Below are 26,341 nucleotides of genomic sequence, written 5' to 3'. Positions count from 1 at the left end.
AGAAGAACTGTACAAAATTAAATGAAATTTGCTATGAAATCCGAAAAGTATTTAGTGGGTATCAACGTATTTTTTGGTTAACAATTTGTGATTTTGTGATTTTTGTTAATAGCATGTGAATTACGCATGCCAAAACAGATTTGTTAAGTGCCATAATTCTGTAATTAATGAGACGTTTTCTTTGGACCGACTGCAACGTTTTTAACTGTAAAAAAGTCATTGTGCTAATCCCCCTACTGTTAGACAGCAGCTATCTACTGTTAATCTGCTTTGTTAGGCGTCGCATCATTCGAAGAGTATCAAGTCTTCTCCACCTTCATCACCCCAAAAATTGAACTCAACTCGTCATCATCGACGCCGCAACTATTTTCGCCTCTAATTGGAGATAACAGCGGCATTTGTCGCGACAATGGTGGCAATAATGGCGCCCAATTCGCGCGCGCCCTGCCGCCAGTTGCTGCTTGGAAATCAAAGTTGTGCATATGAGCATCCGTGTCTGTTTTGCCCTGCTCGTCCTTATAAGTGCGCACACACATACACAGTGTATGTCTCTGGATACTTGGCCAAGCTCTAGGTCGCACTAGTCACTGGCACCCACTGTCGCGCCAGCCGTACAGTGGGACGGGGTGAATCGTCGCCACAAGTGCTAGCCGTATCTAGCTGTGGCTGCTGTATGCTCAGTCTGAGTGTGTCTGTGTATCGTTATGATTCTGTGTGTGTGTGTGGGTATATGTGTGTGCGTGTGTGGCTCACTTCATTGAGAAAAAAGAATATGCCGACAAGTTGTCGTCGCTATGGTCGTCGCTGGCGCTAGCGCTGACGCTTTCGCAGCGGTCCGCAGTCAGCGTCGTCGCGGCGACGTCGTCGATTCCGAGCTTTGAAACAACTTCCGAAGCTGTCGACACTTGTTACGCACTCTGGCGTCTTATAAACCATAAACCGTTAGCAGGACTCCAAATTCGAATCATTGCAAATTGTGGATTGATTTTGGAAATTTGCGATAATCATATCACTCATCAAAATGCTATTTCAGATGAATTTACAATCTCAAAAGCTTAATAGGTCAGGTCACATTCAGACGAATCATTTCCTTACTCCTTTTACTTTGTGAATACATTGGAAAATTACATATGTTTTTAGCCTTGTCATTTTTATGAGATTCCAGCATAATCAGCCCTACAATACTAGGCCATCATTATAAAAGTAGATTAAATTAATGAGCTTAAGGCTAACGAGGCGAGACGCACTTTCACGACGGCTCTTACATTACGGCTATTACATTACGTACAAATAATTTGTTCGATTTGCTAAGTGTGATTTTGTGATCGGTTATTGTTTTGAAATGTTTCCAAAAGTAAGGCGACTATTTGTGGCATGATTAAGTCCCTGACGCGGCGACATTCTTCTTTGTCGCGTCTCACCGAATTGTCGAGCACAGTGGTACGAAGAGGCAAAGGATGATGACCAAACTATCCCTGCATAAGGCATAGAGACTAGCCGTATTTAAGCAGATGGCCGCTTCAATTATACTAGTACATGTATTAGGCAACAACAGCTAATTAGCTTAAAATATGTCCGAGGCTCGGGTCAAGCATCTTAGCACGCACTGCTCCACGGTTAGCAGTTGACACATGGAGCTGCTGGAAGGGCTCTTTGCCAATGCGACGCCAAGGATGGACGCGGGCATTTCTCTCTTTAGGGGGTTTGTCGTTATGACTGTGTTATTGTTGCTGTTATTATGCCCCGAACCCATTAAAAATCCGATGACAGGGTATATTGTTTCTATTAAAATGCACGCAACAGGGACAAAGTGCATATAAATTCTGGATGAGAGAAACAAGTCTGCCTGGATGTTTGTCTGGCCCCCTCAATCTCGGAAAGGTGTTGCTTATATATATTATTAAATACACATCTTATTAGATTGATACTTTTAGTATCCTTGAAGTGGATTGGAAAATGTATGGACATTTGTTATAAACATAGATATGCCTGGGCTATACTGAGATACATATTTCCTTCCACTCGCTATTAAATATGTGCTTTGGCTCATATATATAAATGCATAGGCATGTTCATATTTTTAACATTCAATAAAGTTGGAAATCTTGTATGTAAGTCAATTAATAACGCATTTGTCAAATGGATCCCTGGAATATCTTAAGGGGTGTAAGTATCGTGTGTATGCCAGCCACAATATTTTGAATGACAGCAGTGAGGGTATCTCCGAGTCGGGCAGTCGCGGACACGGCGCTCTTGTTGTTGCTGTTGTTATGGCTGGCGTTGTTTAGTTGACTTCGGCCGCCAGTCGCCGTCTGTGTTACCGTCGCCAACGCGGTTGCCGCCAATGTTGCTGGAGCCGGCAGACCGGCAGACCGGCAGACCGGCAGCCAACATTCGACAACTAAACTGGGCGCAGATACAGATACAGAATAGGTTTAAGATTCAGCGCCATGGGGACCAGAAGCGAAGTGTCGCCAGCTAGCACAAATTTATTTTCTATTGCTCAGCTCAGTTTTTGAGGAGTATCCCATTCTAATACGCTTCCATGCTTTGATTTCAATTTATTTTGCGTGCTGTTCGGTCAACTTTATGACAAACCCCTTGCCTCTCAATGCAGAACCAATTATATATTAAATGTTCACATGCGGACATTCAAACCAATTAACCCAATAATAAATCATATATTATATATATAGTTTATTTAATAAATAATATTCAATAAGAATAAACCAACCGATCGAAGTACCACCTCATAGTTGCATCATGTTTTGTTAATTAATCTAAGGACCGCGTACATTAACGCCCTTAGTTCTCCATCTCAGCATTAAAAGCATCATCGATAAAAAAAATATTCAAAAAAAGTAAAAGGTACGTTGACATAGCAGACAAAACTGTACTGTAAAATAAACAAAAGTACTGTAAATTATGAGAATCATTAAATAATAAATTACTCAACAAATTTTGGAAACTAAACAATTGTAACATTCATGAATTTCAACGAAATTTTATCCTCAAATCTTTTACAACATACATAAAAATAATTCACTCTGTTTAATAAGGAAAATAAAAAATAGGTAAATAAAAAAATAATAATAATAATAATAAATAGAAAAATAAACTTAAAATATCCTGTTTCTGAGTCCGAAATTCGTATTTCTATATATGAAAGATAATAAATAATTATAATAAATGTACTAAATTCAATATTCATAGAATATATTTACTTAATAATATATTTCAATTTTTGGTAAGAAATATCTGTAAAAAAAAGCTTCATATATTAGTATTTCTCTTACATATAAATACATATAAACATTCAGAAGTAAATATGTGACAATGAGTCAGAAATCAGGACGCTTTGGCTACGGCGACGGCGCCTTGTTGAACGGTTCTTTTGACGCCGTCTGCGTCAGTCTGCAGAATGCTTTGCGCAGTGGTCCCAAGTGCGCACTGGCCGAGGCATATAAAAGGATAAACGCGTACACGGCTGGCATTTAGTTCGCAAGGAATCATGCCGCAGGACACATTAGTCCCTTGTGCGCCGACTAAATGATATGTCCCTTCGCTACCAATCGCAATCGCAGTCTAGGCAAACGAGTCTCACTAAACTTTCTGTTGAGCACCTAAAGTTTCAAAATATCGCGGTTCCAAGATGGTGTACGGCAAATAGTACAGTGAAGCATCGAATCGAATGAACGCATTAATTCACATGTTTACAAACTAATCAAATATTTAAAATTCGAAAATTCAAAAGTGTGTTTGGTTAATTTGGTAAGTGAGACTAAGGGCGATGAAACACATATCAGAGTCTAATGAAAGTGCAAACTCATAAATAAATAAATAAAAATATACTCAAATTCCTAATTTACTAGTGTCTATTCCTAACTATAATAATTCTATGATTTTTGTATATCTAAAATATACATATAAATGAACTTTTATATATCACAGTCTTGATAATCTGAGTGATATTACATTCTGTAGAACTTGTTACACTGATTACTGTGAAGCACAAAAGTTAATTATCTGTACATATTTTTTAGATATGCTTACAAGTAATTATTAAGTTTATAGAATATACCTCTTCTATAGGTCATTACATTTCTAAACAATATATTATTCTAATTTACTCGTCCTTAACAGGAGTGCCTTATTAACAGTTCGTGAATCTTATGGAGGAATCTACATTTTTTTTTTTTTTTTTTTTTTTTTTTTTTCTTTGTAAAACTTTGTTGTGAGAAATGCTTATATTACTGACTGATATATCTCAACACTTTATTAGATAAACATGTACAAATATAAATTAGCTTTCTTCCTTCTATGTATGTCTGGTTTTATCTATCCTACGTATTGATGGCCTTTCCACTCGTGGGATATTTTTAAGATCTTTAAGATCTCATTGAATACTTACGGGTCGGATCGATCGACTGATGAAGAAGGCCACTCTGTGTTGATTCATTTTGTGTTCGGCACTTTGCTCATTCGTCTTTATCTCCAAGGTACACGAGTAGAACGTATCCACAATTATGATATCCGAGACGAAGTAGCAGTGTACCCTGTGCAGGAATATGCTAACGATGATAAATATGAATATGATGATAATGACGCTGTGCCAGCTAAAACAGGTTTGTACCTCTTACTCTGACGTGAAATTCTGACTTTGACCGCAATGGATACGGCGACTGTGAATGCAACTGCGAGTGCTTCCCTCCTCCTCTCCTGTCTCTTCTGTGTTGCTCGCCTCTTCTCTTTAATGGGTTTTTAACAAGTTTGCTTTGACTGTAGTGCGCTGATGATATCTTATTAGCTTTAGCCTCCTAATTGCGCTCATCTCAAGGAAGATGCCCAATTGTGCATCATGTGGTTTCGACCACCCATGGAAGTACAAATCGTGTGTGGATATGGAATGCTCCATGTCTACCAAAAGATATATAGGTTATATATAGTTGATCTGCAGAAGATTATGTCCTTTGTTATACACATTCATGATCTTTAAAAATGTCTTTAGTTTCAATATCCAATGGGCAGTCTACCTTTTCACTTCATATCGAAAGAGAAGGAGATGAAATCTCAAATATACTTTTCAGATATATTGATTTGGAATATGTCGGAATAAGTTCCATCGTTTCTAAGTGAACTGTCTATGGATATAATAGTTATAACGACTCTCAAGGGCCCGTCGTTATAACCGGAAAGCGCTAAAACCGTTTAAGTTTCCTTGTAAAAGTTTGTCCGGTGACCAGAATTTTCGTCGCTATAACACAGACGCTATAAGCGGAGTCATTATAGCCGGATTCTTCTGTATTCGTTATGTGACATATTTTTTATCATACAACCCGCAAAGCTGCGATATAATGGATTTTTAAGCGGCTTTGATTGATGTATCCTCTAAATATTTTTATTCTTAATTTTTCAAGTGGATTCTATTTTCAAAATTTCAATTCTCCATAATATATAGTATAAATTGTAATTATGTTTACATATTATTTATATATTGTATATTTAAAAAAAAATCCTACTAAATAAGGTAAGTATAGAAATAGTTACTTATACAAAATGTGTACGTTGTCAATACTCTAATTCATCACCCTAAACAACTTCTTGAAACTCTTAGGTATTATATTCTGTCGTCAGGTGAGTCAGTCTTCGTCTTCCGCTGCCATCCCACAGTCATCGAGACCCTGCGGTTCCGACCTGTTATTATCGTAATGACAGCAGCCTATTTGCTTTTATGTTTTCAAGTCGTCCAAGCCCTAAACAATTATCCCTGCTGGAACTGGCCAGCACGCTCTTCAATACTTTTTGATCTCACTTGAAACTCAACTTTCTCTCTCTCTCTCTCTCTCTCTCTCTCTCTCTCTCTCTCTCTCTCTCTCTGTTTCTTGCTCTCTGTCTCTATTTATGCTTGTGTATGTCTATCTGTGTATAGAGGTGCACTGATCAACGGAAAGACTTAAGCGATACACATTCGTGATCGGATCTATAATTCACATCATGCTGAATATTTTTGCATGGTTCTATATATGTTCACAACGATTGAAAATTACTAATTTTTTCTTTACAGGTATATGTGGTTTATTAATTTTGATTATAGCGATTAAATTAAAAAATAATTATCATTCCTTAAATTATTAAGTTAAATACAAATATGCAATATGAGTTGAATTATATATAATATATTATTATATGTATACATTATTATATTAATTATTTATATTTGTGTTAAGTTAACATTTTAATATCATGTTCAACTGCATCTTGAGCTCAAAATAACGCAACTGAATTTTGCGCGCAGCCAACTTCAAGCGAGTCAAAAATTGCGTACGGCCGACTTCAAGTGAGTGGCAAGTGCGTTTGTGTTAGTGTGGCGAGCGTCGCAGTATGCGAGAGAGAGAGCGTTGACAAACTCACCACACATTCGTCAGATACTAAAACACACATATGCATGTTGTCTCAAATCGCAAGAAACTTTCGTTGTGAGCGGACGTGGTATTTTTCGGTTGCTATCCGAACATTTTTGTTACGCGGGCGTAACCAACAAATAAATGCAAAATACATAGTCCAGCGGCAGTTGCTTCTTCACATCGTTCGCGTTCTATGCTGATCTAGACAATATATTGTTTTGGACATATTTCTTAGTTCTCTCCTATATTCGAGCATTGTGCAAACGAAAAGTGAAATGAAATATTTAGTGTATTAAGTGACGAGCAAACACAAATTCGTCGCCGTCACCGTCACCGTTCACATGTGTAAGCCGAATCAAAATATATATTCAAGTGGAATAACGGCACACAAAAAGTGCGAAGTAAGAAATATTGATCAATAAACAAAAAGAGGTGTGCGTACGTAACTCGCATTTACCATTGAAATATGCGTGACGACTGCTAACGAACGTAACGTAACGCAACATACATAAATACATACGTACATACATAGAAAATACTTACGTACTTCCATTGATTGATCAATGCTTCAAGCAACCGATAATACGTGAATACGTTGTGACCAAAAATACATACATATTTACATTCTATATTAACTACAAATCAACATACAGACATATATATGTATATGTATGTTAAATATTATTGTATATTTATTATTCATGAGTGTTCTATGAACTTCGATACTACTTAGTTCTTTAGATATGGATATTCCGTGCTTCTGATTATATATATATATATATATATATATATATATGTATATGTATATGTGTATATACTGAATATAAAGTATTTATTCAGTGTTAGAATACATTATCTTGTATGCTGCAGAACACGATATATGCCATATATGTGTGTAAACAATCTTATATAACAAGATTTGGAGCATTAATCAAATAGATTGTCTAGTCCGAAACAATATATGTATAATATTAAAAATATGTATTTAGTACTATAATCGCATATTTTGCAAGAAAATTAAAAAATATTCATAACTGTTCGCCTTATCTTTAGCTGACATCCAGTGTAAACCGATCTTCTAAGCCATAAGAATTATTATTTGATTAGCATCATTCCCTCCATCAGATATAAATTCCAGTTCCTTCGAAAACCAAAACAATGCTCTTAATGAGAGAGATATGAGGGTTTATGTGTATATATGTATGCATGCATGTATGTATGTTTGTATTTATGTAAACAGTAGGCCATCAAAAAATGCTGACAACTCGATTAGTGCTTACGAAAAATAATAAATCAATATCGTCACCGCGTGTTTTAAATCGAAACAGTTTTCAGTAGTGAAGAATAATTACGATTTAATATCAATAATCGCAATGTGAATCGTTAAATAAATGTGAATGAAACCCTCATACATATCAACAAATTGCAATACACCAACATAATCAACGTAAAATTGGTGTGATTTATACAATAAGCCTTAAAGGATATATTGGAATAACAACCACATCAATGAAGTAAGTATATACAAATATTTTATGTATTACTATACATTAATACATAGGCATATACATTATTTGGTAATTCTAAAGCTCAAATCGTTATCCGTTCTGAATAAAGGTGACTTGAATGAAAATGGTTTTAAGTAGATCAGTATATACTATGTAATCTGACTAATTAGAGGAAGTTTTTTTTTTTTTTTCTCCCGTGTAATTTTACTTGATTATTATACCAATTCTGCTCCGACGCACTGTAGCACTTGCCGGCGCCATTGCAATTTACTTATAAACAACAATATTTCACCTACTTGAATGGCATCCATCAGCATTGATGATAGCGCCGTCAGCAGGTGTATGCACATATATTTCACAGATGTGCATTGTTATGTGCCAGCGATTTTCCACGAACTAGTGCGGGCATACGTATAAATAATAAAGAAAAATGTATGTATGTATTTAAAAAGCCATTTGCCTATTAATTATACCAATATTCCCGGACATCCTTGCTCCTCCGCTGCTCCACATTGCGCATACTATTCCAATACTAGATTCTTATACTTGTTGAATTTTCAAAAGAATTCGGAAATGTTTTATTTCTTTGCCACCTATAACACACACACATACACACACACGTACATGTATGCATACATCCATACAATATATTTATACACCCATATACATACAGGTACACGCACACACACACACACACACTGAACCGATGCTCTCTTGTGCACTTGCTCTGTGCTCTCGCTCGTTCGAATTCACCTCAGATTTTTGATTCTTCCAACTTGTCAAACCGGCTGACAAAACGACCGAGCGAGCGACCAACCGACCAACTGACGCGTCGGTCTATAGTATCGTTGTTGTGTTGTTGTTGTCGTTTCTGGCGCTGTCGTTGTTTCGTGTCTGTCTGATATAAGTTTATATTGGTGGCGCCATTGCGACGACGCCGCCGCCGACATCGTTACTATTATTTCTTTTATTACGTTTACGTCAGTGGCGCCCACTGTGGCGCCTGTGCCTCATTGAGTCTCGTCTCGTCTCGTCGCGTTGTTACCCTGCCTTTGCCTTTGCTTTTGCTTTTGCCTCTGGCTGGCACGCAAGCGAGCAAGTAAATTTAATACATTTGTGTGCGTGTATGTATGCATATGAACATTTGTACATATGTACATACATACATGTATGCACACATATATGTATGGATGCGTGTGTGTGTGTGTGTGTTCGGCTGAGCGTGTAGTCGTGCCGTCAAGTCGGCGGCGCCACTGTTGTCGTCGCGATAAGGAGCACAAGAAATGCCAGCGAGCCAGTCAACCAGCAACAAAATGGTCGTAGGGGCCACAGTTTTGTATTTGGGTTGTTACTTGCAGCGGTCGCTGCCAGCGCTAGCGCCAGCGCCAGGCAGTGATGCTGCGCAGCCCGACGCCGTCACTGCGATCAGCATATTACTCATGCGCCTTCGATTCGCTAGTTGTGCGGCGCGTTTGTGCTTTTTAAGCTCTGATAAGAGCTAATCACATACACATACAATATTTTATTATGTGTGCATGTATGTATGCATCTCGAGTAGTGTACATGACATAATTTACATATATACACACATCAGGCAACTGTTTATATGTACGCACATGCATTTAAAAAAAAAACAAAAAAAAACAAAAAAAAAAAAAACATGCTCATGCCTATTTCAACAATATGCATATGTATGTATGCTTGTATGCAGGTGGTCAATGCCTTCAATTTAAGGTACTATTCTAGAGTACCTGGCAACGAACCGGAAGCTCTCTGATGGGTATGTATGTATGCCTGTGTGCAAATGAATGTACATATGTACATACATACATTCATACATACAAATGTTTGTAAAGGCAGAGCGCTTAACCCCAGATAAGTTTTTCGTCTATTCATTTTATTTTAGTTTTTATACTCGTTCACGAAATGGAAAAAGTAGATTAGATTTTTTGCAATATCTGATTTGTAAAGTATTTCGCCGCTATGAAAGATTGAGACTTTTATTTGGAAAATGTTTACATATACAGTGCCCCAAAAAGTCTTCTTCCGTAAATGGATGGACTTAATATGTACATATGTATGTAAAAATAACAAAATAAATCAAATTTAAAAACGGTAATATTATTTAATTACTAAACTATATTTTAAAAAGAACTGCGTATTTATTTGTTTCAATATGATATGATAATTTGATATAAATTCGTGAATAAATGTGTGTGTTATGTTTTTTGAATGCGATGATGACATGAGGACTTGTAAATGATTTTTTTTAGAGTTTCAACAATATTTAAATTTTAATTCACAGCATTTTTAATTTGGCAGCTGTAATTCCTAAAAAGAAATATGTAAGATTCAATGTTAATAAAAATATACATATAACCTATAAAAGCTAAAGATTTGTAATTTTTATAAAATCTACGTCCGTTGCAAATATATATGCATACAAACATACATATATATAACTGGGAAGGTGCATGGGCACACATGTACAAATGTATTCAAGTATATTTTAAGAATCTAAGAATCAGAATTGCACTTGAATTGCCGCTACTTTAGTTCTTTATTTGGTAGATTGTATTTGTGGATTTGTAGCTGTTTTATTTATTTATTAGACATTAGAGTAAATGTAGAATTGATAGTGTAATACAGTTGTTTATACTAAACATTTGGTACAATTTTCTTTTATAACTACATAATAATATTTGTAATTAGCAATCGCTCAAACCATCACGGTTATCAATTTTTATACTCATTCACGAAAGTGAAATAAGACTTGAAATTTGGAACACATACTCGGTTAAATCTAGGATTTACCGCCCACTATAGGCGTTGCATATCGGAAAATGCATTTTCCAATATGCCAGAAATCACATTAGCTGAAGAGCTAGAAAACTGAAATTTGGTATATAGATCCGCATTGACCACTTAAGATCATGAGCTGCGGCGGATATATCTACGCCTATTGAGGGCGTGGCAAATCGGATAAAACTGAATATATATTCATGATCAGCACGACGAGCTGAGTCGATATAGCCCTGCCCGTCTGTCCGTATGAATGTGTCCATCTCAGAACTTATAAGAGCTAGGAGCTGAAATTTGGCATGCATACTCGTGTATACCATACGCAGTACGAGTTTGCTTTAATTTTTCGATAACACATCCGATAACTTTTTTATAGAGAATAATCGAAAATTTGATTTTGTTTTTTTAGGCTAATTTGAACACTTTTAGACCTGGAGTCTTAAAATATTGTAATTGTAAAATTATATATAAAGTTAATAGATACAAAGATTTTGTAATTTACAGATTTTGGATACCACGCCACCTTCGCCCCCAATTTGTAAAAAACGCATTTCAAGTACTAGAGACTTGTGCTCTGGAATGTACACACATTTTTACCATATGATTACGCTCTGAAAGTTTAATTAAGATCGTATATCTACAAAAGAAATTATTCAACAAATAAATTCTCATAATATTGCTCACACTGCTGCGCAGCCCAAGCGCAGTCGCTGCTTACTGCGCAGTTTGCAGAGCGCGTTGTTATACGCGCGTCTGGATGCATGTGTATGTATGTGTGCATAGAAGAAATGCAGAATGATAAGAATATCAGCTTAGAGGGTTCAGGGTATCTCCTAGTCGAGCAGTCTCGACTGGAGCCTTCTTGTTATTTTATTGCTTTAATAAAAACAATAAAGTTAGTTTTTTTTATAAAAATTAGACTCACTTAGCTTTCTTAAATATTTGCATCATGAGTATTAATTGGCTAATGTAAAGATTTATTAGAATATACTTTACTGATAGAATATAATTTAACAAAAAACAAAGCTTTGACCCTTATTTTGGTGTAAACATAATTACTTTATAAAAAAAATCATAAATATAGATTGGATTTGATTTGATGATATATTGTATCAACGTATTTCAAGTTCATTATGATCTTGAAGTTGCTCTGTATCCTTAGTTGAAAATTTTAAAAGGACGATGATATAACCAAAATACTGCACAGCGAATAGACACTTAAACATAAGCATACATTAAAAGTATTAAGGATATACTATTCGATAGACCGAAAATATACTGCTTGATTTTGAATTAATGAATATTAATGGAAATATTTTCTCCTTATTTTTTAATTTTTGCAGAGTGCATATCAAAGCAATCGAAACACCACCAAAATCATATCATAGCTAAAATCTCTTGAGTGATACAAAGGAATTCGTCTTTACCGCCAAGCCAAGCCTAGTCAATACGTATAATAATAATTATATGTATTTATTGTACATATACAATCATAGATGCACATGAGTTAACGTTAACTGTAATTGGAAGGAAGTCAGACTCAGCCCGAATACTAGCCCACCGCACATATCACAAAGCAATCGAGTCGTCGACCGAGTCGAGCCCTATGAGTGCGTCTGAATAAAGTTGATTAACTCAAATAATGCACATTCGATAATATCGATGTTACCAAAAGAATTGATGTCCCTCCATGATATTCCAAAGCGAAAAGAAAAAAAAACTATGGCGTTATGCGTCAAGAAACAACCCGGCTACGTGCGATGCGGATGGGATACCGACACCCATGCAGCAACAACAGCCGCTGCACCCTCCACATCAACGCCACCTTCAGAGTTGCGGCAGCTTCTGTTGCTGCTACGCGGATCAGTCTTCGCTGATGATGATGCGGCAGCCGAACAGCCCGTCCCCACCACCGTACAGTTCAATACCCTCCATAGACTGCTCAGGCTCCTATCGCCCCACCCACAAGCAGCCCCAGCTGCAGCTGATGAGCCACCCAAATGGGCAAGAAGACATTTCCGTGTCCGCCTCGGCGACCGAAGAATCGAACTATTCCTATATAAAAGATGGATGCAGTTACGCAAGCTCTGGCGCCGGCATGTTGGTCGACGAAAACAGGTTCTGTCCGGAGTGGGCTCTACCGATGTCGGCGGCTGTGCCGATGCCAATGCCGGCTTGTTCCAATGCACATTCAACGACAGCCGCGGCCACCTTTGCCACGACAGCGGCGAAGATGTTTCGCAATTGCTGTGGCGGCGGCGGAGACAGCAGCAGCAGCAGCAACAGCAGCAGCGGGACGACAACAGACTTCGGAAACAGATTCTTTTCGAAAGCGAACCCGGTGCAGAGCAAACGCCACAGTCAGAGCCGACAGCGCACAGCCTCATTCACACCCACCTGCCCAATGCATACCCAGTCGCCCACGTTGTCCCCAGCTGGGGCCGGGTCAATGTCAGCGACAGCCTTGCGTCTAGAGACGGTGCACCAAAACTTCGATGCATTGCTAAAGAAGCTCAAGAGCAAACAGATAGCCGATCTACTCCAGGCCGTAAGAAGTCGCGTGGATCCGCCTCACAAGCGAGACCCGCCAGACACGTCGAGCTATCTGCAATGCATCCTAATCAAGTGCAGCTTGCCCATCGACAAGGGGCAGCATGTGACCACGTGCCAGCTTTTTCTTTGGTCCGACCTCATGGATGCCGGCGAGCTAAGGCGTCTGCCCACTTGCCCCAGTGCTCGGGACTCCGTCTATATCTGCTGCAATCCACTGCACTGGTATCGGATAAACTATCCAATCGATTCAGGTAGGCCAATAAATCTATATGAAAATATTTATGAATTGTATTCGACTAAAAATCCCGGAAATAAAACAGAATATCAGGAAATAAACTGCTCTTTATATACTAATGCCAGAAGTCCTTACAATAGACGTAAGACTTAGTAAATACTATAGACTAAATCGCCATAATTAATGTGGAATATTATATTACTATATATTTTGAAAATGATATAAGTTTATTGTGAACTGATGGCGTCGCTATATCTATATCATTATAGATTAGTTCAATCTTGGTTTATCTATATCCTATAACATGACGTTAATATTTGATATGAGTCGTGCTGCACAGTACGTGAAATACTCACGAAGTTGATTTTGTAACGAGGTTAAATTTTTTACGCCCTTTGAAGCGAAAGTATTTCTATCTCGAGAGGAAAGACAATTCTCTCTATTTATGCATATACATATGTATGTGCATGTATACATGTGCATATATTATGTGTGCTAGATCAACCGACACAACAGCCTCGAAATTGTTTTGTAAATTTAGAACTTGGCGCCAGGAAATAAAACTATCACGCAAAATGCTACTAATTTTGCGACAAGCCTGAAATAGCACAGTTTTCAGATTCATTGTTTTCTCGTACATAATGATAAACCATTACGCAAACCGGAATATATTTATATAGATTCAGGATTCAGGGGATCTTCTAGTCTGGGTCCATTCTATAATATATATGATTCAATTTTATACACATATGTGTATCTGATATTTTATATACGTATATCTAATATGTGTATGCATCTTGTTTTTATATCTTAAATGTATCTAAAGTTTCTTTAATATTGGACTTTAGATATTAGTTATTTTCAAAAAATGTTGGTTAGTTAGACTACAGACAGATAACTAGATTCAGAGGTCTCTGCTCGTTGAAGATGAATTATTTGATTATTTTTTGTGAGCTGTCTCTCACTGTCTCAATGTTTGGTTTTTCGGAATACCCTATTATTAACCGTTTGTCGATGCAGTGGGTGCATACATACATATTGTATGTATGTATGTATGTGTGTGAATGCATTCATAGCAATGAACGGATATATTCAGATGCATGTACATCGTCTTCGTAACATAAAACCAATTACTGTTAATAGCAAATACTTTTTGTTTCGAGCAACAAGCGTTTGCTTCTTCTTCCAATTGCCTTTAATGTGCATGTTAAAAAAAGCGTGGACCTCCCTGATGCACGACGGCAAAGGTAAACAGGCTCTTGGAGGCACGGCAGAATGGATCGTGCTGTGTTTACCTGTTCGACTCTTCCGAGACTCGCAGCAGCAGCAGCAGCACCGTCAGCGCATTTCGCTTGTGTTTCGTCTGTTGTCGGTGAATCAACTTCCCGATACCAAACGGGGACAGGTTTTTTTTAATGATGGCGCCGAGCACATTGAACAAGACGATAATGTTATTCCCTCCACATCAGAAAACAACGAAAAAGAGAGAACACGATTCCTGGAATTGTAGCGAAAGCGATTCGGCCAGAATAGGGATCGGGATGTATTAAGGAATGTGTATGTATACAGATCGCTGTTCCTTCGTCTTCACAGAGGAGTTCTTATAAAATGAAAACTTATTTTGCAGCAGTTCAAACATGGTAAATGTCCATGTTGCGTTCCTAATTATTTTAAGCAAACACAAATGCTCCATTCGGGAGTATCCGGCTAAGGTTTATGGACTAATCTGAACTAAAAAAAAAAAAAAAAAAAAAAAAAAAAAAAAGTCGACATATGTGCATCCTTTTATTATTATTATTTGAATTTTGATTTCTTACTTAAGTCTTTAAGTGAAAGAATTGTTAAAAGTAAAGAGTCCTAAAGTAGTTGGAGCTACAGCGCCTTTCACATTTTTTATGATAATGCATATTAGTTATGTTATCCCATTTCTTGTGGCTATCAATTTTAAGCCAATTACTCTAAAAACTTGGGTCTGCTTTTACAAAGAACTTAACTTTTGACAATTGTTACCGACTACATAGAATGATCTAATAGTGTGTATGTGCAAATTATTTTATATTATATATTATTATATTATATATAATATTATATTATTATGTTGAACACAATTATTTTGAATGAATAATATTCATTGGAATTATTTTTTAAACCATGCTTGAAAATGAATTGATGCAATGCTTAATGTTAACAAAAATCATTTTCCAATTTATTAACTGAAGTGGACATGCACACCAATAACTTCCCGCTAGAGGTATAACCTCAATTTTACTGTACGCCGAAAATTGTGAATGCTATATCTTCGCTACACCTATATGTATATATACATATTTTATATGTCAGATTTATATACATAAATTAATATATTCACATACATATGCATATAGATATATATTTCGCATGTCTAGGGTGACCATCTGGGCCGGAGCTCATTCCGGGACTGTCAAAAACAAATCAGGGACATTATCTCCAAAAGCGGGACATGTCCCGGAATTCCAGGACGGATGGTCACCCTACGTATGTCATGTCTATTAACATCGGGCTTAAGGATATCTCTTAGCCTGTGAAACCCAAGCGTTAGAATCGATTCAATCAACCAAAAACATGCATACATGTATGTATGTATGTATGTATGTATTGAGGTAAAGTCACTTGATTTTTTGATGGAGCTCGGCGATCGGATACGCTGCGCAGCGTCATTCGGGCGATAAAGGCAACGTTGGAATTTGACTGCTCCCTTTGCTTTAGCTTTGGCTTTGGCTTTGGCGCTGGCTTTGGCGTTTCATAAGGTTTTTAAGAATCTATCGATTCATACGACGGCAACGCCGCGGCGTCAGCGTGGCAGCAGCAGCAGCAGCCAAACGTAATCAGGTTAAACTGGTACTGGGGCTAACTAAGTCGACGGCGCCGTTGCTGTTGCTGTTTCTCTTGCTGTCGCTGCTGCTGCTGCTGCTGCTGCTGGCAGTACTGCTGACGTTTGCAGCGCCAGCTTCCTCCGCTCCCAGCGGTAAGCGCCGCACATCAAACGATTTGTGCGCCAATAAAATGTCCCCCAGTGCTGCTGGCTGATATGCAAACATTATTTATTTTATTTATTTATTTTTATTTCGCCGCGCTGATGTTTGGCCTGGCTGCGCTCAAGTTTGTTGCTGTTTTATACCCTGTACACAGAAGATGCAAAGAGGGCATTCAAGTATGTGCACGCATCTCTTTGCGTAGATTAGCGTATCACTGTGCGAATCACTGAGTTAATATTAAATGGGGAATGTAACACATACATATATTTATAAACGTATATCTATATTTATACTGCTAATGCAGTTCCGCAAACAGGGTATCTCTTAGTGAACACCTCTTGAGCGCTTCCACTTGTTTTCTTTTCTGATCTTGCTTCTTTTTTTTGTTTCGGTCTCGCTTTGCTTTGGCTTTGTTAGATGTGTTGTATGTGTTTATGTGTGTACCAACGTGCATATGTGTGTATGTATTCTCGAATACTAATATTGTACTATTTTTGTGAGGCATGATCTCATCGCACAGCTTGTCTTAAACACGCGCATTTCAACCCGTCGTAGTCTTGGGTAATTCTCCAAACTGCTTACATTTATTAATATATCTATTTCTATATGTACATATTTATTGGTCCTTTATTGATTAATGAAGAAGCTAGACGATTTGTATCTGCGATACCAAGGATCTGTCCGAGATTGACAGGGCTCACATGCATACATAGGCATCAATTGAAGACCTGGGTCTCTGAAGCGATTCTATAGACAAATATCTTATAACAAGCGTTTTGTAACGTCTCTAACATCGTTGATTACTGCTTTGTATTTCTATGTTTTGGTGGTATGGTGTCCTTGGTATGAGTGGGGTTCAACGCTCAACACTCATATGGTTTCGAACACTTATGTATGTATCTTAAAATAGAAGTTTAAAGATTGGTATATCATCCAATAATACTTACAATTAAATATTAATAAAAAAATATAATGCAATAAGATATTATTAGATATCACTCCTTATATGTGTAATTATTTATTATTTATTTATTTTATTTTATGTTTTTATGTAAATAAAAACTAGAGTAGACTACTTTTACTTATTATTAATTTCTCGAAAACTATCCGAGTTTCAGCAGATGGGCCTCTTATAGATTTCTAATAAAGTGGATAATGCATTTGCTTCTAAGTTTTTCCAAAGCCGTGAGTGCCCGGTTCTAAGCTATTACACTGCCCTATACCGACTTATATTTAACGGGTGTAAAAGTAATTCATTATACATACATACATTTCTGTACATATCTCAAAAGGGAGGGTATATGCATATGTATGTATGTATGTATATTTTAAAATAAATGATTTAAGAGATCAGTGTTATACATCACAAAATTTACTATTAATTCTTCATATAATGTATGTATGTATATACTCATAGATATAGATATAGATTATGTACTGTCATTTGTTAACATAAGTTTTACGTTAAAAATCCGAAATTGAAACCCGTAAAATTTATCAGAAAACGTGAAACGTGCATCTTGATCTACACCACATTAATTAAAAAACGAGAAGTTAAGATATTTTAAAGGATATCGATTAAAAATATTAATCAAAAAATTCTACAATCTTCAGTATATAAATACCGAATAGCTAAAAGTATTTAAAAATAATAAATAAATGTACTAATGTACTTAATGATTTACTTGGGTTTTTCACTTTCAGAGTCCGCACCCCCGCCGTATCAGCGATCAAAAATGCTGAGACTGAGAGATCAAGGTATGTAAATGGTTTTTGGTGGCTATGGCACTGAATGGAACTGATCAGAAATCGGCAATTCTAGATACCGAGGAATACACTCAAAACAACAACGAAAGCTCGTCGATGACTGCGTGGGCCGTGCAGAGCAATAGCAACAACAACAGCAACAGCATCATCAAACAATCGGAGTCCCAGTTGTATGTGCCGAGTCTTGAGTCTTTTACTACTGATGGAAAAGGTGAGTTTGCTTGTGGCCATGCCGCAGTCCGAACGTGGTCTCCTTTTCATCTCTTTCTCTCATCTTCGGCGCTGCTTTATTACGAATTCGACTAAACAGCAAGCAGCTCCCGACGTGTGTGTGTGTTTGTAAGACACAACATTCATACATACATGCATACACTCGCAGACTCATGCTTGCTTCTATAGATATAAAGGCATACATACATGCGCGCACATAAATGTGTTTATGTACATACTGTGGGGTGTGTGTGTGAGAGTGCTTGTGTGGTGAGAATGTGCGAGAGAGTACGGCAGCAGTCGCGTGCGTGTGTTTGAGCACGCCGGCCGAGCCAAGTTGTTCGTGGCGCCAGTTTGCCGCGTCAGGTCGTCACTTTCTATATTGATATTAACTTTTAAACGAAAACAGCAAAAACAACACGAAAATAAATAATGAGCGAAAAACAAATACAAACACTGCGAGGCGAATGCGAAAAAGCGAGTCGGCGGCAAGGCTGCCGACGCACAGTGGGGCCTTTGCTCATTTTGCGTTGCCAAATTGATAACTTTGGAACGAGCAATGATATTTAAAAAATTTAAAAAGTATTCGACAACCACTTCTTTAAGCTTAAAATTATTTGCAATAAATATGAATTTTTAAACAAAACCTTGTAAAAAAAAGATAGGAGAAATTTGTTCATCCACACCCAAATTGTTTGATTTCCCGTCGGCATTTCTACCTACCTATGCAGCTACATGCAAATATGACCATTTTTAGTACATTTTGTACGTTTTTAGACACAAAAAAATTTTGATGTTTCGTTTTATTTTTCTAATTTACCCAACTTGAGGGTTTATAACTACCCTTTAATTCTGTCCTTATGGTTAATTTCCAATCTAATGGCATAAAATAATCAATCAACCGGTGTTTATGACTTTACTTATTTTTGCCCGTCTCTGACGGCAGAGGCCCTACTGTGCGACGCCTGCGCCGACTGCGACAGCAGCAGAAAAAATCTTTGGCGCTTGCTTACGAAAGCTTTGTAGAGCAGCGCGGGCGCGGCTAAGCAGTGCAAACACTGTGGAACTGTGGCTATGGCTGGTGGCTGGTGGCTGGTTATCGCCTCTGCCAGCTACTCAGCGGGTAGCGGGTGATCGGCGGCAATGGCGTTATGACTATGATATCATTCATGGCGCTGCCGCCAACGCCGCCGTCGAACTGGACAATATTTATTTCTCTTTTTTTTTTCTTTATGGCATTTTTGAATAAAAGCTTTTGCATTCGAATGAGCCGTTAGCTTAGTAGTGCTAAAAATAGAGCTAGAGCCTGCATTCAGCAAATTGAATCAATTTGGTCTATAGGCATGCGGCGCTCTTTGCATGCGAATGCTTAATTAATTGAAATTCAAAAGCTATGCGGCTCCTTGAAAGCCCCATCAGAAAATCAGATTTGACCCATGTTCATCATTACATCTCTGCATTACATCTATGAGCGTCTGAGTGTACACTTGTATGTAAATATGCACTATGTCTGTATGTGCATTTATAGAATTGCTCACGTGATCGGGACTTGTTGGTAAATTAAGACTTAAAATTTTTTATATTCGCATTTGAAGAACAAATACTGTTAGCAGGGTGTTGAAAACAAAGGAAGAATTCAGAAAAAAACTAACTTTATATAATCTCTTAATAAATTAATGAAAACGTATACAAATTTAAATGCGTGTCAAATTGGTAAAGTCGATTGATTTTGAGATCAAGATGAATCATTACATTACATTAGCCGAAATTTTGTTGCTCACCATTTATTATAATTTTTACTATTTTATGTGTTGGGTCTGAGTTTTTGTATCTTAAATGATTTAGTTGTGGTTCACTTTATTTACAAAAATGAAGACTATTAAATGTAAATTGAAATTTTTATGAATGTACATAATTACATACGTACATATATAAATCCAAAGAAGTCTCCGATATTGTAAAGTTTGTTATCTATTATGACAGATATGAAAGTTAATATGTCAGTCCATTTTCGCTACAATCTCTGATTACATATGTATTTATTAATATACAAATAAAATATAACCTTATAAATTTAATTGCTGTTAAGCTTTTTTTTTAATTTAATAATTTATTACCTTATCGAGTTTTTACATGCAGCATTACTTTTTCTATGAGCTACTCATTTTCAATTATTGACCCAAAAGTCGTCAGATACAGCTTACTTATAGCTAAATATAACTGTATTTTGTAAGAGTTCGGCCGTTACCAATTGCAGAGTACTCATTCACCTCCCATCAGCAATTTAGTAGCAAAGTTTCCGATTCGCCACGCCCCTACTGGGTGTAGACACATCTTTGTTGGCCAGTTCTTAGAGCGAGCTGAAGGTAACGTAACTGCAAAATTTGGATGCTTACGCTCCAAAAAAGTGAAAATTACAGGGTATTTTTCGATGTGTCACGCCCCTAAAGGGGCGTAACAATTATGTTTGGTTCATCGATAGAGGAAATTACCACCATCCAACCAGGAAATTACAACCATCCAAATTTAAAACTTCTAGCCCTTAAACTGTAGAAGATATAAACTTATGTACATATATAAATAATTATAGCCGCCATAGCTCTTTGGACTTGGGTGGTCAAACCGCGTATATATACCAAATTTCAGGTATCTGGCAAAATATAGCAGATTTTGAAAAATCACTATATCTTCAAGTCCGATTTGGCCAACGCGGATCTGCATTTGGAATTTCAGTTTTCTAGCTCTTCAACTAATATGATTTCTGGTATATCCGAAAATGCATTTGAGTATAACGAGTAAAAATATTCCTTTGCGTTAGCTTAAGATTAGTGTAGAATAGCAATACAATTTTCTTGAACACATGTGTTCGTATGTAGATATAAGCTGCAATCTCGAGTCATCGTTAGATAAGTTGCTCCACTCAGGCAATTAACAGCAAGAATGAGCTTGATCTAATCCTAACCGAGGACTGTTGATGCAAGTTATAATCCAATAATAATAAGGGGGAAAGGTATTGCCACCACAGCGTCCATAGATATACTATTGCATATGTATGTGCGTCGGTATGTGTGTGTGCACTTACAACACCGACATGTGTGGCCACTAATAAACTTACACTGCGCGCACACGCACATATATGTAGATACATATGCGTGTGTATGTGTGTATGTATGCACATAGATAGCATTTAAAACAATCTAAATTTAAAGATGATGTAGTAGCCAGTCGGTTCGCACTTCTGTTTGTAATTATGTAGCTATGTACGATTGTGTGCATACATACATACACACATACATACGTACATATGTACATAGCACATTGACTGAAAAATACAAAACAACAACGCCCAGGCGGCGCTAGAGATCCCAAAGAGCCAAAGACAAGAAAAAAATTCCCCTCATCGATGGCGTGTGCCAGAGCAGGCGCCAAAGAAGTGGCAAAATAGCAAAACTGCAAAGGCTATCAATTGTATACCCTGTATTAAGTGAATTCGCAGTGGCTCACAGCACATACATAGCTCATCGAGTTTCAGTTCAAAGTGAGAGCATTTAAATAACTTAATCATATAAATAATTGACGAAATACATTTCAAATTCACAATGTGAGGCATGCTCACCAAATCGTTAGGCAAATTCAATGAGTTTAGAATTGCAAAACTATTTAAAAAAAAGGAAAAAAGCAAATTATATTTGTCTTTGTTTTGCAAATTAAACCAAAGGGTTTATTGATTTTTAATTTAAAATCTCTATGCTTTCGTATTATTTTTAGTGTTATATGTTTAATATTAGGATAACGAAGTCTCATTTTTTCTCTTTTATAGACACATAGACATGTAAATTCAGGGTAGAATATGTAGGCGGCAGTTCACCTAACGAAATCTCTATTCTCTATCTCTATCTCTATCTCTCTATCTCTATTTCCTTTTATCGATTAAAATCGATGTGCTTACAAAGAATACACCAACTTAGTATGTTTCGAACTTATAGTACCGCCTAGCTCTCCAAATGTGTGCATTCCTTAAAGCAAAGTCTATAGTATGACTTTGTTTTAGAGAATGCACACATTTTGATGCCTTTATCAATATTTTGTTTATCAGGAAGGTCAATCTAATAGGAAGGGTTTTCAACAATTCAGTTTAGAAACAGAATTTATAGAACCGAAGCGCTGAAGCCGCATCAATTACGCAGTGAGTACAGCACGTCTGCAGGACCTAGGGTATATAATAGTCGTGCACTTTCGATTAGAGCACGCTTATTTGTTTGCTTTGGCAGTTTGCCTTAGTCGGAAAATACTTTTTAGTGTCAATGACGAGTCAGGTCAGCATAGTCGACATAGCCGGGAGCAAAGACGATACCAGAGCTCTTTGTCCTCCAGCAGACCGCTAATAGGCACAGGCAATAACTATATTCTAGGTTTAACTTGAAATGTATATAGTCGTATATGAAAATTAGAGCTGTGTATAAGTACAGTTTAGGATTAAGATTTTAGATTATCTCTGTATAAAAAACAAGTTCGAAAAGCTACGTCCATAGAAGACGTGACAATCCAAAGTTTTTGAATAATAGATCTCCAGCATGTGCAGATTAAACTACGGCAGTCTTCCACGAGACATGAGGCCGTGAACGAATCTTATGATTTGCTCGGTTGCTTGATATACATTACTTGCTGAGATTCCTTTTTGTACCCTGAACCCCTTGAAAATGGGAAAATTATTATGATGGTATATATATTCTGTCTGTTTGTATGTCCTCAGAAGAAATAACAGCTTGAGACTTGAATTTTTTGTTAATGCCCGTGTTATAGAGTGGATATCGAGTTTATCTCCAATAACTCATCCCGTTATTTTGTTTATCGATTAAAAATCTTCAAAGTCAGACGCACAAAATTTTAAATGTTAATTTATATGATTTATATAAAATTTCGATTTTTGTTATCATTTACCCCTTTATTGTAAAAGACGTATTTGAAATACTAGAGACTTGTGCTTTGGCTAATGCACGCATTTCAATGTTGTAATCACGCTCTGAAAGGTTCATGTAGATCGTCCATCGACAAGGAAAGTTATTAAAAATTAAATTTAAAATTCGCATAGTAAGCCCACACTGCAGACCATGCGTGTTTATATAGGTGCGTCTGTGTGTGTGTTCTTGTATCAGCAGAAAAGAAACGAAATATTATTGAAATATCAGTTCTTCGAAGGGTTAAGGAGGTAGTCAAGCAGTCTCGAGTAGAGCTTTCTTACATGTTTATAATATAATAATAAGTCAGCGAATTTTGCTAATGCATTGATTTCCATTATTTTTAATTTTAGATCACAGCGCGAATAATAATGCTTGGTGCCAGATTGCCTATTGGGAACTATCGCAGCGCGTTGGAGACCTGTTCCACGCCAGAAGGTTGGCAGTTAATATCCACACAGACGGACCAGTGGACTGCACCGGAGAAAATATGTGCCTACGCGAATTTTGTGGGAAGCAAACATCGTCGGATGCAGTCCAAAAGACGCGTCTGAAGATCGGTCTGGGTAAGCTCGAGTTGTGAACTCCTGGCTAGACGAGTGTATTTAGTTGAAAATTGTAATTCTAATAGGTGTGACCCTAAGTTTGGAGTGTGGGGACGTGTGGATCTACAATCGAAGCAATGTGCCGATATTTGTGGACTCGCCAACGCTTGCCGAGCGCTTGGACCGGGTGTGTAAATTGATGCCTGGCTATTGTCTCAAAGCCTTTGAAACACACAGGTACAGTTGGTATATTAACATTTATGTATATTGCGTGCTCTAAACTCTACTTCTTATTTGGCAGGGCTCAATGGCTGGCCGAAAAGCAGATGGAACAGACCCATTTAGGGCCAATCGATCGGTTTAGTATGAAGATCAGTTTCGCCAAGGGCTGGGGTAACATGTATCGTCGACAGGATATTATGTGCTGTCCCTGCTGGCTAGAAGTGCACTTCAGCCATCTGCGGTGACATTGCCAGTCACCAGCTGATGCCCATAGCTTCGTAGCAGCGGCAGCAGCAGAAGTGTTACTTTTACCGGGGACAGCCAGCACTAGCCCGATGGGCAGAAAGCCCTATGTGTACTACCGGTAGCAACAGCAGCTTCAGCTAGTTTAGAAGATGCGCATGAGACTGGGTTATGTAAGCATGTACATTAAGATGACTCCGAGCAGCGATTGGCACGAGGAGATCGAAATTGCAGCAAGCGGGCTAGCAAGCAACTAATCATAAGGGGCAACAATGGACTGCAAATTATATACTTTAAAAAGTTAAACTTAATTACGAAAAGTGTTTCAATTAATTGCTAAATGCCACATCGAAATTAACTTATGTGTAAAGCATGCGCGGCGACGGAGCTAGGAGTGTTAAATTCATATAGTTATTGATTGTTGAACATAGTAAAATTAAAATCCTGTGATTCACTCTACATGTACATTTGCATATGTATTAAGTATGTATGAATGCAATGAGCGAAAATGTCAAATGTATGTACAAACACTAAATACATGTACATATCTTATTTTAAATTGTATATACAGATGTACTTAAGAAAGATAGGCAAACAGCGGATGTAGTCGTTATAGCAATGGCAGCACATACAACTTCAATGATTTCCTTAACAGTCACCCCAAAAATTATGGTTTTAACTTACAAAAGTACAAATTTTGTAGACAGATTTTGTTTGTATTCGTTTGTATAAATTGAGAAAAGGTTCAGTGTGTTTGATCTTTGGTAGTTAGCATACAAAGCCATGCTCAAACTCTCTGATATTTTTATTCAATCCGAATAGTAATTATTTAACTTTCGGCGAATTTTGTAAATGATATAATTCGCGTTTTAGTTTTTTATCCACCCGAACCCAAAACTCAGTTGCCTTTCAATCTGACGGAAATGCAAGTTTGAGTAAGACGAAAGGGTTTTCGCAATATAATAGCCAAAAGAATTGTATGAAGTTGTTGTAATGCAAGGGAAAATGTCTAAATTCGATTACACTGCAGGACACCTGTAAATATTGTTGTGGTACCGACTCCCCCTATAAATTACAAACTATGAACCATCAGAAATTACCTACGCATACATACATACATATGTGAACCTGTACATTTTAATTCCAAAAATTTATTATTATAATAACTATACGCCCTTTTATGAAACCCATAAGTACGTACGTATGAGTACATGAGTAGTAAAAACTAATTTTAAAAACAGCTTGGACTTGGGTCATTTTGAGTGTATTATGTATGTATGCATCTGCTGATGTACGCTCATGCATACATGCTTACGTATGTGTGGCTGTATGTTCGCATGCTCATACTGACAGCATTTTCAAAATGATCAAACATTAATTGAGCGTTAATAGTTGTAGTTGTACTGTTAAGTTTTAAGAAATATTTTGTAATAAAATTTAAACTTATATACAGATTTTGATTTTTCACTGTCATCTTTGTATTTTGCTATCCACTCAATGTTACTCAATGCCATAATTAATATTATAAGAGTTTGTAATTCGTTTTATCTAAATGTATTATTTATATTATTTACTATTTCAATATTTAAGTGCTTGAAAGTATCCTTTTAAGCACAGTCACAAATATTAAAATTATGAAAACAGATATTGCATGTTCAATCTTGCAACCCAAGCTAAAAACATTCACTCTCAATATTTTACGTAGTATATGTATATCTTTCTGCTCGGTTGTCACGCCCCAATGGGTTAGGGATACTACAAAGTTACATCGACGGCAGACACTGTGAACAAATATATGTATGTATACATCTATAGAATGTTCTCACCAAACATCGGAGGCTTTAGCTAATTGTTGATCCAAGTTGATTGAGACCTATAAT

General features: G+C 37.0%; 1 protein-coding gene and 2 long non-coding RNA genes across 10 annotated transcripts; 1 reads left to right on the top strand and 2 right to left on the bottom strand.

The window, feature by feature from the left end:
- Position 1: 1 nt before the first annotated feature.
- Positions 2 to 9,326, bottom strand: LOC149270919 (uncharacterized). 2 transcript variants are annotated; one of them, XR_016268588.1, is made up of 6 exons: positions 8,386 to 9,326; positions 8,209 to 8,308; positions 6,195 to 7,545; positions 4,634 to 4,917; positions 4,412 to 4,571; positions 2 to 2,896 (listed from the first exon to the last, which is right to left on the bottom strand). It is a non-coding gene; the product is annotated as an uncharacterized LOC149270919 (long non-coding RNA). The 2 variants fall into 2 exon arrangements; XR_016268587.1 differs by having other exon boundaries at positions 2 to 4,571.
- Dad (Daughters against dpp) lies at positions 6,608 to 25,913 on the top strand. Of its 7 annotated transcripts, none has more exons than XM_089462260.1 (8): positions 6,608 to 6,749; positions 7,645 to 7,918; positions 12,058 to 13,518; positions 18,221 to 18,274; positions 18,339 to 18,494; positions 23,805 to 24,017; positions 24,083 to 24,233; positions 24,298 to 25,913. In XM_089462260.1, exons 3-8 carry the CDS (start codon positions 12,405 to 12,407, stop codon positions 24,461 to 24,463), a joined length of 1,854 nt encoding a protein of 617 aa, XP_089318386.1. In that variant the 5' UTR covers positions 6,608 to 6,749; positions 7,645 to 7,918; positions 12,058 to 12,404; the 3' UTR covers positions 24,464 to 25,913. The 7 variants fall into 7 exon arrangements, with proteins under 7 accessions (XP_089318386.1, XP_089318387.1, XP_089318388.1 ...); XM_089462261.1 differs by having other exon boundaries at positions 6,610 to 6,749; positions 7,733 to 7,918; XM_089462262.1 differs by having other exon boundaries at positions 6,661 to 6,798; positions 7,733 to 7,918.
- LOC149270918 (uncharacterized) lies at positions 15,817 to 18,298 on the bottom strand. The gene is made up of 2 exons (XR_016268589.1): positions 18,202 to 18,298; positions 15,817 to 17,416 (listed from the first exon to the last, which is right to left on the bottom strand). It is a non-coding gene; the product is annotated as an uncharacterized LOC149270918 (long non-coding RNA).
- Positions 25,914 to 26,341: the final 428 nt, after the last annotated feature.

This window comes from Drosophila arizonae, chromosome 2 (assembly GCF_054131065.1).
Source record: "Drosophila arizonae isolate 15081-1271.41 chromosome 2, UAZ_ARI_1.0, whole genome shotgun sequence".
Classification (NCBI taxonomy): Eukaryota; Metazoa; Arthropoda; class Insecta; order Diptera; family Drosophilidae; genus Drosophila; species Drosophila arizonae.
Note: the sequence above shows the minus strand (reverse complement) of the source record. Positions and strands in the feature narration are given on the sequence as shown.